At 36.6% G+C, this 15,385-nt stretch overlaps 1 protein-coding gene and 1 pseudogene across 20 annotated transcripts in view; both read right to left on the reverse strand.

Moving 5' to 3' along the window:
* The window catches only part of PBRM1 (polybromo 1), a 113,613-nt gene that overhangs the window by 62,464 nt on the left and 35,764 nt on the right, over positions 1-15,385 (reverse strand). For all 20 annotated transcript variants that reach the window (XM_063115401.1, XM_063115419.1, XM_063115405.1 and 17 more), the window contains 3 exons: positions 7,505-7,718; positions 2,179-2,320; positions 846-943 (listed from right to left, as the gene is read on the reverse strand). In XM_063115401.1, coding sequence (XP_062971471.1) covers positions 846-943; positions 2,179-2,320; positions 7,505-7,718 — 454 coding nt within the window. The remainder of the gene's footprint in view (positions 1-845; positions 944-2,178; positions 2,321-7,504; positions 7,719-15,385) is intronic.
* On the reverse strand, positions 9,644-10,149 carry LOC134390309 (serine/arginine-rich splicing factor 3-like; annotated as a pseudogene).

Genomic DNA, 15,385 nt, shown 5'->3' on the forward strand with positions numbered 1-15,385 from the left:
ACTCCACGTAGGAGGCATAGACAAAAGAGATGGTCTTGCATGATTCCTGATAGGAGCCTGGTTTCAGAATCTCACAGTAAGGTCCCCTTCCACAAAACCCATGACAGGAAGAAAGGGTTAGGGAAGTTAGGTGAAAGGTTAGAAAGAAAAAAACCCCTAAATATCTAGCTTAACATTTTATGAACCGTAACAATTTTTGATTTTGGTATTTTACAATCTGACATTTTTTTTTTGCTGGCTGGTACAGGAATTGAACTCCAGACTTTGGTGTTATCAGCTCTCACCAACTGAGCTAACAAGTCAGCCAATTTGACATTCTTAAAATACCAAATAAAGATCAGGTTAACAAGGAAAAACACAGGGGTAAGAGCAAGGACTTACTTCTCTGCAAGAGTAGTACTGAATTTCTCCTTACCTTTCCTAATTCATACTTCATCTTTGTAATTCACCATGTAGAAATTACCTACATTAGATTTAACTGGCACTCTTGAAATGCCACATTAAAAAAGAAAACCTGAATAACATGGTTTTGCCAAGCTACATATGAGGATACTTCAAAAAGTTGGTTGAAAAATAGAATTTAAAGATAATAGGAATCTTTTCATGAACTTTTTCATGAACTTTTCATGTAGTTTCATGTAGTCATTTTTATCTGTCATCCAAAAGCAATATAGTACTTGTACAAAAAAAGCTAATCAACAATTTACAGATGAATTCTAAAAGACATTTCATCAAATATTTAAAACTTAGAATTCATACTTAATAGTTAAAAAATTTTTTTTCTGCACTTATCTAAAACATAGACTAGAAACTGAGATGTCTCCAGCTATGAGAAGAATATATACCTCTTTCTTTTGGCACTACCAGTATCAGAGGTGGCTGAAGAGATCATGCTGTCACCATCCTCGATGTCATCTCTCCTGGCAAGCTCTTTCTTCTTTGCCTAAAACAGAGCAGATCATGGGAGTCAAGCTCACTCTGCTGAATACTCCTATGAATATATGAATGTTAAAGAGCTAGACATATAAGATTCACTCAGAAAGGTACGAACACATGTAGGATGCACAAAATTAAAGAGTCATTAAACATTTTCAATAACTCAATTTAACAACAGCCTGCCTGAAAGAAAAGTAGGCCAAAAAAATAGATCCAGAGAGTTGAGGAATCAATGCTAGCTACAGCATTTAAGACTACAACGGGTGCCAACTGGTTAAAAGCACTGAGGCAAGTTGTTGGGGCATCCTGCTCTGGTGGCCATATTTAAGTAAAGACAATTCAAAGAGGGCCTTTGGTACCCTTGACTTCTAAGGGGCAGTGTGGCTAAGAAAGTTTAACATGAGAGCTGAAAGAAGATCTACTTTTCAACACATGCAATTTTAAAGACCTTCTGCCAAACAGAGCTGAAAGTCCAAGCACAGAAGGCTTAAAAAATACATATACAGACCAATGAAAAGCAAATACCCTAAATTCAAAGCACTAAGGACTATAGTGTTGATCATACAAAATGAAGATCCTATGGGTGATATGAAATTGCCTTTGTTGCTTCAGTGCTCTGAGATTGCTTTTCAGTTAGATTCTACCAAAAACTATCAGACCCAATTTGTATTTCATGTCTACCTTTTTGTCTTAAAATCCCCAGATAACCCATGACTTCAGATGCCCTCCAAAGTGTGCTCTCAGAGAGGATTTGATAAATTCATGGACACTATACAATGATTAATTGGCTTTCAGATGTCCTTTCTCCTAGGACCAGCCATACCTTAACAGAGACAAAGTCTAGAACCAAAGGAATAAAACCTAAATGATAGAATATCATCTGTGATTAGAAGGTAAACCTCCAGGGACAAACCCCTGCTTCCTCCACTCATAAAGCTAACCCTATCTAAACTATTATTTCTACTCTATAAGGTTCTGACAATTCTAAAAAAAATATTCAGGCTGGCTATTTAGCTCAGTTGGTTGGAGCACAGCCTTGTAACACCAAAGTCAAGGGTTTTTGGATCCTTGTACTGGCCAGCTGCCAAAACAACAACAACAAAAAAATCAGTAATATTTGTGATTGAAATGAATGAAGTGATATTGCTGGGGGGGAATCATATATCTTAAAAGAACACACTCAAAATGTAAAATCATTTCAATCATACATATGACAAACTTAGCAAAACTAAGAAGTCATACCTGCATGACTTGCTGCAATTTTAGAACTCGCTTGTAGATAGCTGAATTGGGAACATTATAGCGTTTGGCATTTTCAAACATTAAATTCAGATCACACTCCAAATGATCTAAAGTTTCATATTCTTGGTTCTTTAGTTTTGTTCTGTGACAGAAATAGAATTTTCCATTATGCAAATGATGAAATAGTCCTTCTGAAAGTGCAATGTAAAAATCTTGACAAGCACTAGATAGTATCTTTTCTAGTGACACTGACTAGAGGACTTGAAAGTGGCTTCAAAGACATAAAGTTAGGAGGCAAACGCACCAATACATTTAGGCAATATGACAGTTTACTTGAAAATCCAAAAGAACAAACTAAAACACTACATGAAGTAATACAAGGACCTAGTAAGGTAGTCAATTACAAAGCAAATATGCTAGGAAAAACCCTAATGGAAAAACCCTATTAATGGCTAACAAGCAAACATTAGAAAAGAGACAAAAGTCAGCACCATGCTCAGCCAGTGAGCGAACCGGCCATCGGTATATGGGATCCGAACCCGGGGCCTTGGTGTTATCAGCACCGCACTCTCCCGAGTGAGCCACAGGCCGGCCCCAGAAAAGAGACAAAAGTTAGGGAGATATTAAGCTACTCAATGAAGAATTATGGTGATCTACCCATTACTGAAAATAAGAGGTCATTCCAGTACATGAAGGTTAAAGAAAATAGAAAGTACTGGCCATGCCATGAAGAAACATTTTGAATAATATATTGATCACCAGGGAAGATACATATGGACCAGGGAAGATACATACAGACAGTAAAGAGTGTTCTTACACTGGTAAATGAGAGGCACATATGTTAGAGTCCATTCACTACTATTTCTCCAATATAAACATTTATAACAAACTGTGATAGCTTAAAGTTGAGGTTTTGACTTATTTTACTTATAAGTCTTAAGAATTCAGGTATCTCTCATAGATACTATCATTACAACTAACAGCAACTCTCATAAAGGCCTTATATACTTTCTACAAAGTGATGAGTCACTGTTTGCTCTAACTCTGTATGGATTTAGACAGGATAGACTTTTAAATCTTTTGATTGAAGCACATGCACACTAACCATCAAAAACACAAAGACAGTATTAAGTAAAGGACTACAGTATGTGTAAACAGCTTCACAGAATGAATGTAGAGATTCCAAACTTTTCTCTTAAAATGGTATCATCTGTACTACATGTAAAGTTTTACTTAAAATTTACCCAAATCATACTCAGATTCTGTGTAGTGCTTGAAGAGATATGAATATTAGAGAACAACTCTGAGATGAGGCAAAAGATAACAACTAAGCACAAACTCAGCTCTCAGTACTAGCTTACGTAGCTAGCATCCAGAGTTTAAATTACAACCTCAGACTCATACCCACCAACTCAACAGGTGAAGTCCTGGGTGTTCTCAACACCCACAAAGAACAGACATAGAATCCAAACTTGTAAATGACAACCCATAATAAATCTGCAGATATTTACCAGACTAATGTTAATCCGGGGTAGCAAGGAGAGAGAAGAGAAAAATGGGAAGTAAAACATGGGTATGACAAACCCAGCACTGTGGAGGGTGGCATGTGGAACCACACTATCTAGCTCCTGCTCACTCTTGCATTTTTGTTGCTTTTGGGGACCCTCAACTATCTTCGTTCTGCCAACAAATCTTCCTAGGACCACGTTGTACAGTAATACAGTAGCCATTGTCACATGTGGCAATTTAAATTAAAATAAAATTTAAAATTCAGTTCCTTAATTGTACTAGCCACATTTTAAGTGCTCAACAGCCACATGTGACTAGTGGCTATCATATTGGAAAATACAAATAATAAAACATTTCCATCATCACAGAAAGTTCTATCAGATAGCACTGCCCTAGACTTCCCTGTTGCTCTATAGAGCACAATGGAAGAGAGCCCAGGCACAGCAAGGCTCTTGTCAGGGACCACTGGCACAGTGTCCCTGGAAGGGAGTAAGATTAGACATCCTAAAAGCTGACCCTTTAGAACTTTAGCGTACTACCAGCTAGACCTCAACCACTTCCCTATTCCTCATACTCCCCTACCTGGGTGCCACACAACTGCCACAGCAAATTTAAAATGGAAGAAAAAGGGTAAATTTCTGACTTAGAGCAAAATTTTTTATTAGAAAATTCCAACATGGAAGAAGGTTGTGGGCAGGGGACTGAGCTGGCTGAGGATTTAACTTGTCTTCTTTTGAACTAAACTAATTTGACTATCTGATTTTTAAAAAATAATGAGGGAGAAAAGAACAAAGGAAAAGGGGGCCAGCCCGTGGCTCACTTGGGAGAGTGGGTGCTGATAACACTAAGGCCATGGGTTCGGATCCCTATATAGGGATGGCTGGTTAGCTCACTTGGGAGAGCGTGGTGCTGACACCACCAAGTCAAGTCAAGGGTTAAGATCCCTTTATCGGTCAAACTTAAAAACAAAACAAACAAACAAACAAACAAACAAAAACAAAGGAAAAGGAACACTGGAACAAAAAATGTTCAATTAAAAGGGAACCTCTCGACATCTACAAGACTGTCATCATCTTTTCCCAGGCAAAGAATTTTAAAAGACAATCTTCTAGGTTATTTTCCTAATGAACGTCAGCCTTAATTTCTGTATTATTTTAAGAGAGCTAAATAAACTGATTTTCCATATCCAACTTGTTTACAAGATCTCCAAAGTTTGGATTAATTAAAAGCGCCATAAATCTTACTGATCAAATAACAAAAATAAAGTTACAAATGCAAAACCATGAAACATATGTTGCTAACCAACTTGTTCCCTGAAATCCAGCGCACACAAGAATTTTAATTTCTACTATTTGGAAGCTTAGTTACCTTCCATGAAGATCTCATGTAAATAACAGCTTACTCTTACTTTGCCCAATTAAGGTATTTTTATCTGCTTTTTGGCTAACCCACATTGTGAGAGTTACAAAATACCATATTTATAATATTTCTTATTTCCTGATTTTTTTTTTTTGGCTTATTTTTAATTAAACAATAAAGCACAGCTGGACCAACTAATAAGTTCTTCTTGTTTTTCTGTTCTTTAACCACACACCAGTCTTCGAAATTTTTATTGATTTCCTAAAAGCACTGCAATAAATATCTTTGAAAATTTATGAGAAAATGTAAAAAGTAAACTGGAAATGTGTAGGTAATACCAAGATTCACAGAAATTGATTAAAGGATGAAATGCAGACCAAGTGATTTTAAATACAGTCATTCATTTGATTCCAACTTAGGATTTTCAATTAACTTTTCCTGAAGTTATTTATTCTTTAGGATGTTCTGAATTTTTATGATTCTTTGGAAATATTGGTCACCTGTTCTCAATTTTTTTTTTTTTTTTTTTTTTTTAAAAAAGATGACCGGTAAGGGGATCTCAACCCTTGGCTTGGTGTTGTCAGCACCACGCTCAGCCAGTGAGCAAACCGGCCATCCCTATATAGGATCCGAACCCGTGGCCTTGGTGTTATCAGCACCGCACTCTACTGAGTGAGCCACGGGCCGGCCCTAAATTATACTGATTTTTTTTTTTTTTTTTGACCGGTAAGGGGATCGCAACCCATGCTCAGATAGTGAGCGCACTGGCCATCCCCATATAGGATCTGAACCCACGGCCTCGGCGCTACCAGCGCCACACTCTCCTGAGTGAGCCACGGGGCTGGCCCTTCAATTTTTTATATTAGTTCAGGATCTACTAAAAAAGAATTTTCTGTCTGTCTGGAAAAAAGGGTTCGATTTTCACAGACGACGTTGAGAACCTTACTCCATTACATCACTGATATTTTAGCTGTTTCAAAATAGATAAGCAAATTTGATATTGGGGAATTTTGGTAGAAAATGGACATTGAAGAAAAAAAGGCTACTTCCCCCCCAATTTTTAAAACTGGAAAAATACACATCATAAAATTTACCATCTTGACCATTTTTAAGTGTACAGTTCAGTGGTATTAAATACATCCATAATGCTGTACAACCTTCACAACCATCTATCTCCACAACTCTTTTCATCCTGTAACACTGAAATCAAATACCCATTTAACAATTACTGCCCATTCTCTCCTCCCCCAGACCCTCGTATCCACCATCCTATTTTCTGTCTCTATGATTTTGACTACTCTAAGTACCTCATATAAGTAGAATCATACATTATCTGTCTTTTTGTGACTGGGTTATTTCACTTAGCATACTGTCCTCAAAGTTCATCCATGTTGCAGCTTATGTTAGAATTTCTTCCCAAGGGCTGGCAGGTTAGCTCAGTTGGTTAGAGCATGGTGCTGATAACACCAAGGTCCACGGTTTGATCACTGTACTGGCCAGCCACCAAAAAAAAAAAAATTCCTCCCTTTTTAAGGCTGAATTATATTCCATTTTCTGCACATACAACATTTTGTTTATCCATTCATCTGTTGATAGATACTTGAGTTGCTTCTATGTTTTTGCTATTGTGAATAATGCTGCTGTTTATAAACACCTCTTTTAGATCCTGCTTTCAAATCTTTTGGGTATATACCCAAAGTGAAATTGCTGGATCATATGGTAATTTTATGATTAATTTTTTGAGGAACTGTCATGTTGTTTTCCACAGCAGCTCTACCATTTTACATTTCCACCAACAGTACACAAGGGTTCCAATTTCTTCACATCCTAGCCAACACTTGCTATCTTTTGTTTTGTTGATAGTAACTATCCTAACAGGGATGAAGTGGTATCTCACTATAGTTTTTATGTAGATTTCCCTAATGATGAGTGATGTTGAGCATCTTTTCACATGTGTATTGGCCATTTGTATATCTTCTTTGGAGAAATGTCCATTCAAGTCCTTTGCCCATTTTTGAATTGGGTTGCTTTGTTGTTGTTCAGATTTTCTACCATTTTTAATGATACAGTGGTGGTTTAAGTACTCTGTCTGGATGAATTCCCAATGATCACTTTAACATTTTCTAAACAGAAAAAAGGAAGCCAAGATGAACATCTTTCAGGTATAGTTTCTGTTAATTAATTCTCCAAGGACTGACTCTGCTTATTCTGAGGGTTCGACAGTAGATACAGAATTTAAACACAGACAAATTGTCATAATTAAAGTAATAATGAAAGGTGTAGGCAGAAAGATTTTTGTACTTTTCTCAATAATAACATAAATGAACAGTTAAATTGTGAGGTAAAAAACATTTTTAACTTTAATATCCTTGTCCGCTTTAGGACGGAATATATACGTGCAGGCTTAACCACAATAAACCAGATTTATATGGAGGAATCTATGTACAAGACATCTTACCTGATCTGTTGTAGTGATATAGGCATTTTAATTTGCTGATAATAATCAGGGTATTTTTTCTTTGAAGGCAAATGGAAAAAAGGCTCGGCTATTAGCTGCCCTTGGTTGTTTCGACAGCTCCTGACTGTGTCATAAAGTTGATAAAAAGGATTTGAAACATCCATAAAGGAAGTGATACTCTCTGCTTCTGACTCTCCTTCTTCAAAACGTGTAGCTGGAAAGACAAAAAAAGGTATTTGTAAGGGAAAGAAAAAAAGAAAGAAAGAAACAAACAAACAAACAAACAAACGAACCATACTTTAAAGCTCTTTCAACAACCTTCCACGATATATAATTGAGAATGATTATTTAAAAATAGCTTCCAACCTCCACTAAAAATGAAAAGATATTAAAAATGCTCAATATGATTCCATGTTTAGAGAAATATTACATAGAAATAGAATGTTAACTAGGAAAAGTTACATTGGTTTTTAAAAGGCTGCAAAATAGTTTCTTTTTTTAAATATGCTCTCTTCAGAGACTCCTGGCTATTTTTGGCCAAAAGGAGCAAGCAGCCATTTGGAGATCTCAACTAAAGCAATAGCATAAAATTTACAATAATATCAATTCAGACTGGGCTAATATTGTCAGATATGATTTAGCCTTAAGTCTCTATGACTTTGCCCCACTGATCTATAACATCTCTGAGGAATGATGTATTCCCTTATTGACAGAATTTTTAGGTAGAAGCCAATCATAAAAACATCAAACAAAACATGTAATCAGTTTTATAGAAATTCAAAATATATTGGTCATTCCCTGAAGTCTTAAACATTGTATGTATAAAGGTCATAATTAAAAATTTTCTTAATGAATCAGAATAACCATAATTGCTGTATACTCCCAGGTAAGAACAACAATCATTAAGTACTTAGTTATGTGTTAAGAGCTTGATAAGCACCAGCCTCAGGTAATCCTAACATTGCCACACAATATAGATATTGTTATTTCTTTTTAAAATGAGAAAACTGGGCATCAAAGGCTAATGACTTGCACAAGGTCAGCTACCCTGCAAAGCAGTTGGGAGGAAATTTGGATCCAGAATCACGGAGCTGACAAGGATTTGGACAAGGATCCATGAAGCAGACAAAGATTTGAAACTAGTCTTTTCTGACTCCACTACCTCTGACTTTTCCATAAACAGCTTGCACATACTTTGTTGGATTTATACCTAAACAGATACTGTATCTTTAAAAAATTACATTTTCTTTTTTGTGGCTAATTCCAGAAATAAAGTGGATTTTTGTATAATGATCTTATATTTAGTACCTTATTATTCCTCCCCAACCTTTCTTAAAACAATTTGTAACCAAAACTCTAATTCCAAGGATTCTTACAAAATATATTACAATGACAGCATGAAGAAAAATCCTTCACAGTAACCCAAAATTTAGCTCTACAATGTACCCTTAAACAGGAAGGACATCAGTATTTTGAAATCTCAAATTTCCAAATAAAGAATGTTATAAACAGCTATGTGTTCGTATAGAGTAATCACATAAGAATTTATGACCTAAAGCAAAGATAAACTTTCTTGAAACTTATCAGATTCTAAACCAACTAGGCAACCTCTGCCCAGGGTGAAGACTAGTTGGATATTTCAAAAACCTCTAATTTAGTTTAATGGTACAGATTTTATTTTCACCTGCTGGCTTATGTTCACAGCAGCTTTTAAAGACTGCTTTGTTCACCTATAGCTGCATACTATATCCCAGCTTTGGAAAAAAGTAAATTTTAGTTCAATTTTTCCCAGTTTTATTTCTGTATTAAAACATCACACTTTAGCTGGGCAGGATTTAGAGGTTTACTATCAGTCTATGCAAGACTAAAGTTCAAAGCAAATTCAATTCTGTTTAAAGGAACATTGTGAAGTAATAATTCTTGGTATTACATGCCTCGTATTATCCATATCAAACTATAGAGAATTACATCTTTGTGTGTGTCACTGTTCCAAGAGAGAAACAAATCTGAACAGCTAAAATATCTTTAAAATGTATGTAAATGAGCTTATGAAGTCTCAAACAAAACTTGAATTTTCTGTACACACTCCTGTTAAATGAAGTTATTTCCTACACACCACTTCTCTTGCAAACTGGTCTTCTATTTCCCTTCATTTCACCTATATCGGCTACAAGACCTAGAGAAGGATTGGGATGGCTTGTGATTTCTTTCCCAAGACAGTGATCTCTCTCTTCTCCTATCTCTAGAAAGAGACCTGCTCCAGCTGTGACAGAAGGTTCTTGGAGATCTGCGACAAGATGGAGGACTTCTTCTACGATAATCATCTTGAAGGCAATGACCCTAAGAGGGAGGTGGACCACAATTTCGACTTTTTTTTTCACCATTTGACAGTTTCACTCTTAGATGGCAGCCACATGGGGTTCTTCTATCTAATACTCTACAGCATCAACTGCATCTCAGGAATCTTCAAATTCAACAAAAGCAAAGCCGGGAGGTTTCTAACAATCCACACACTTGGAGTGGTCCATAACAGCCAAAAGTCTGGCTGTTAAGCCAAAAGCCTGTCCCAATTCAGTCTTGTCGCCATTGTTTCCAAGATTACCTATATAAACCTTTTAGTCCAATGGACAAGAATCATGATGCATTTTGAGATCTTGAGTTAGAAATGTGGAAGCTCAATCTGCAGGCTCTGATGGGTCTTCCTGTTCCGCTCCAGTCGAGTTCCCACAGATGCTTGCGTTTACCCAGCACCCGGGAAATGGCATACCTCATCATTCTAATTAATTTTAATAATTTATCTGTGGAGTCTTTTGAGTAGAAAACTAAAAAACCCCATCTGTCAATGCAATTCTTATACATCTTTCTTCTTTTCTGATCCTTATACCTTTACTGTCACTGTAGGCTGGCTAGTACTTTAACAGAGTAACAGCATTCTTACCTTCTTTCTGGATGGTAAAGGGAATGCTACTAACATTTCTCCATTAAAAATGAAGATACATTTATCAAGTTAGGAAAGAGCCCTTTTGATTCCTAGTTTGCTAAGACTTATTTTTTATCATGAATTGGAACTTATCAGATGCATCTCCTGAGCCAATTGTATGGTTTTACTCTATTTTGTTAATATGGTGAATGATACTCTTTAATCTTTTCTAATGTTGAACCAACCTAGTATTCCTGGAATAAACCCAACTGTGTCATCATATATTATCTTCTGTATACACTGCTTGATACAGTGTGCTTATAGTTTGTTTGGTTTTGATATCTAGGTTACATTAGATTCATAGAATGAATTGGGGAGCTCTTTTTCTATTCTGTGCAGGAGTTTTATATGAAATTCAATTCCTCAAATGTCTGGCCTGATGTTTTCTACGTTGGAAGATTTTTAACTGATGATTTCTTTAATAGTTCTATAACTAATCAGACTTTTTATTCCTGAATGTTTTAGGTATTTATCATTTTCTACAAATTTGATAATCTAAATTTTAAAATTTGCATACAGCTATTCATACATTCTCTTTTTAATCTCTGTATGCTCCCTCTTTCCCCTCTTGTCTTCTGTTATTTTTTACTTTTTTTTTTTTTAAAGATGACTGGTAAGGGGATCTTAACCCTTGACTTGTTGTTGTCAGCACCACGCTCACCTAGTGAGCTAACCGGCCATCCCTATATGGGATCTGAACCCGTGGCCTTGGTGTTAGCACCACCCTCTCCCGAGTGAGCCACAGGCCAGCCCCAATCTTCTGTTTTTTTTCTTGATAATCTTACCAAAGACATTTTATTAAGAGTTTTAACAGAATAATTTTGATTTTATTTATTATAGATTTCCTTTCTAATGAACGAATTTCTGCTGTCAGCTTTATCGTCTCCTTTTTTCTAACTTTTTTGCTTTTATTCCATTTGTAGTTACTTACATTAGATGCCTAGCTCGTTTACTTTCACTTGCTTTTCTTTTACAAATAGAAGCATTCAAACCTATAAATTTCCTTCTGAAATACCACGTTAGCCACACACCCCTATTTTGATATGTATTATTTTCATTCTTGCTATTGTTCAAGTATTTTAAAATTTCTATTAGAATTCCTTTTTTTTTTAGCAGCTGGTCAGTGTGGGGATCCAAACCCTTGGCCTTGGTGTTATCAATATCACGCTCTAACCAGCTAAGCTAACTGGTCAGCCCTATAATTTCTCTTTTAACCTCTAGATTTATTTTCAAATTTCCAAACGTTTGGGTTTTTTAATTTTGTCTTTTCATTATTAGTTGATATCTTAGCTGCACAGTGGTCAGAAATATGGAATGTATAATAATCACTCAAATGTGTTGAAATTTGTTCTATGGCTAAGTTCACGGTCAATTTTTGTAAATGTGAACCTGGGAAGAATACCCGAATGTATTCTCTAATTGTAGAATACATGAATGTCATATCAAACTTGTTGTGGTAGGCTGAATAATGGCCACCAAAACATTCATGTCCTAATCCACAGAACTGTGAATACTACCTTATATGGCAAAAAGGACTTTGTAGATATGGTTAAGTTTAAAGACCTTGATGTGGGGAGATAAATCTGGATTAATCTCTGAATTACGTGGGTGGGCACTAAATGTAATCACAAGAGTCCTTATAAAAGGGAGGGGAAAAGGTCAAAGAAGAAAGAAGATGGGATAACAATGCAGAGGTTAGAGTGCTCGTTTTGAAGATGGAGGAAGGGGTCATGAGCCAAGGGATGAAGGTGGCCTCTAGAAGATAGAAAAGGCAAGGAAATGGATTCTCTCCTAGAACATCCAGAAGGAACACTGACCTGCTAACACCTTGATTTTAGACTTCTGGGCCTCCAGTACTGAAAGAGAATAAATTTGTGTTGCTTAAGCCACTAAATTTGTGGTAATTTGTTTTAGCAGAAATAGGAAACAAATACATTTATGAAGAAGTATGTTCAAATCTTTGCTGTCTTCATTGGTTTTTTGTCTGCTTATCTAGCAATTGAGAGAAAAAGGCTCCCATTCTAAGGGTAGTGTTTTTAATTTCTCTGTAAAGTTCCTTATGCTTGTTTTACATATTTTGAGTTCTTTTAAAATTTATCTTTCTGATGAAATAAACCTTTTACTATTATTACGTGAACCTTTTTTATCTTTATAATGACCTCTGTTTGAAAGCCCATGTTATCAGAGGTCAATGTACTACTCTTTGGTTATCATTTGCCTGGTATATTTTCCTCATCCTTTTACATTCAACTTTCTATGTTTTTATATTTAAGATCTCTTCTTGTCTCTTGTAACAAGTGTATAACCTGATTTTAAAAGATCCAATCTGAAACCACCTTAACTAACAAATTTAGGTCATTAACAATGATGTGATTTCTAATATAATTTTTGGACTTGCTTCTCTGTCTTTTATGTTTCTACTTACCCTACCTTTTCTGTTTCCTTTTGCCTTCTTGTCTTGTTTTTTTTTGGTGGAGGAAGGACTGAAGGTTTTATGTGTTTTTCTTATTCTATCTCCCACTTCATTTCTGTTCTTACAGTGACTACAACTGGGTGCTCTATTTCCCTGCACATCCCCCCAGGGCCTTAGCTGCACAATGCGGTTTGCCTCTAAAATTAATCACCTCAAGAAGCCAGGCTATACCTTTCGAATTTTTAAGCCTGCTTTTTTTTACATTCTTACGGGCCCTTTCCTACTGCTTTAACATCATCAGTTATCCCCTTTGCTACTTTCACTGTACCAATCCTTAAGTTGTTTCCAGGGGCAGAAAGGAGAAAATCAAATACATTAGAACCTTGACTAACTTAGGGATAAATAGCTTCTAAATGACAGGCGGAAGGACCTACTACATACAAAGTTGGTTGGCATCTACTTTGTTTTCTTATGGCAGAGATTACTACAAAAGAATCCTCCTGAGTTCCAGTCAAGATAGCGGAACAGACGGTCCCCAGCATCACTCTCTCCCACGAATCAACCAATTTACAACTATAAAAATGTAACATCAGCTAAGCTGGGGCTGCTGGAGCTCATGGGGAAAGGAGGAAAGACCTATGGAGCTCATGAAGGTGGGAGAAACCAAGATGAGAGAAAGAAAAAACTTCTCTGAGCATTTCGGGCCGTGGCCACTTTAATGCTGGAGCTGCTGAGTGCACGGAACAGGAGCTGGCAGAAGATGCAGCTGTGCCCTTCAGATGGAGTTACATGGAGGTGGCAGGGGAGAAGAGAGCCTTGGTAGCCCCCAGGACGAAAGACCACTGTGGACTCACGCAGGAGTGAAGAGCCAGAACAGCTGAAAAGGGGGAGCCATTCAGAGGCCAGTAAGTCAATGCAAGGGATCGGTGTAGGGCCTGTCCCATGGGAAGTGTTTGGAGCACTGGCTGTGGGGGAGACACCCACCCCCACAACTAGGCATTCCACACCAGCGCCTCAGGGCCTGCCTGGGGACCCAAGGCATGGTGAAGGGGACCAGACCCCCCTCCCACAACCAGGCACACTGCGTCAGCGCTCCAGGGCCCACCCAGGGACCTGAAGCATTGAGCCAGGGACCGGACTTTCCCCACAACCAGGCACACCACCAGCACCAAGGAGCATACCAAAAACATCACCTCCATGTGGGTGGCCCACCACAGCCACCACAATAACCATGGCTGCCACGAAAGCAGCTAGAAGCCACAACCAACACGCCGATGGTCCACCAGCCACTGGAGTGCACTGACAAAAGGAGAGTCACCAGCAGAAATAAAGAAAAGAGGATGTCTCTCTTCACAAAGCCCATTGCAGAGTAACAGAAGAAGCATCTGCTCTATGATAATATTGGGGGACCTGATCACACCTCTCAGCATTGGACAGATCATCTAGGCAACAAATCAACAGAGTAACCATTATTCTTTCAGAAGGAGAGAAGAAATCTAGGGTAATTAGAGGGGGGAGGGGGAGAGATTGGACAAGGGGCATAAAGAATAATTATGATTTGTAAAAATATATGTGCTAGTAATATTGATTTGATCAACATATCTCAATGGTGAACCCCCAAAATATGTATAATCAATTGATTCAATAAAAATAAAAAAAAGAACCCTCCTGTCACAAATGTATTAAGAGAAAAAAAAAGCAATAAATCATTTTTAGAAATCTTGTAAATGTGGTTTTCCTTCAATTTGTCATGCTACCATAAAGCTAACGATGTAATCAAATATTAGAAGGAAATCTAAACATACCATGTGTCACTTTTATAATCAGTAAAAAACATAGTTAATGAAAAGATCATTTTTCTCTCAATTTATGATAAGACCAGACCCAATTAAAGTAAAAAATACTTGATTCTGTAGATAAGCGTGTCAAAAATTAAATTCATACCTAATAGTCTATAGCAATTATAAAATTTCTATAAGATTTAGTCAAAAATAAGATACAACTGAAGAAATCTGTGTCACATTTCATTATAAAATCAAGATATATCAGAATAATCTAATGAAATAAGTTTTATCTCTACACATAAAAATATCTATAGTAAAAGGAAAAATATTATATTACACTTAAGAAAGACAATGAAATCATATATACTTCTATAGCTGTCCTGTAGGTTGCTATTTATTAACAAATTGTGTTCTTCAACATTGATTTCTAGTGCCCAATGCCCTTTGTTGGACTTGTCTATATGACAATTTACCACACAGCTCTGATTGTAATTTATATCTATCTTTAAATCATAAGCTCCAGCCAAGAAGAAATAAGAGCTTACTGAAAATATAAGCCAACGGCCTGAAAATATAACATGGCATGGATTTCCCTCTAGGATTTCCTGATTGTTTCACTAGTACTCACAATTCATCATTATAGGTCTTAAACTTGGACCTGATAGATTATCAAATGACTTGTTTTTCCAGAAATATTTACCCAG

Source organism: Cynocephalus volans, chromosome 11 (genome assembly GCF_027409185.1).
Source record: "Cynocephalus volans isolate mCynVol1 chromosome 11, mCynVol1.pri, whole genome shotgun sequence".
Classification (NCBI taxonomy): domain Eukaryota; kingdom Metazoa; phylum Chordata; class Mammalia; order Dermoptera; family Cynocephalidae; genus Cynocephalus; species Cynocephalus volans.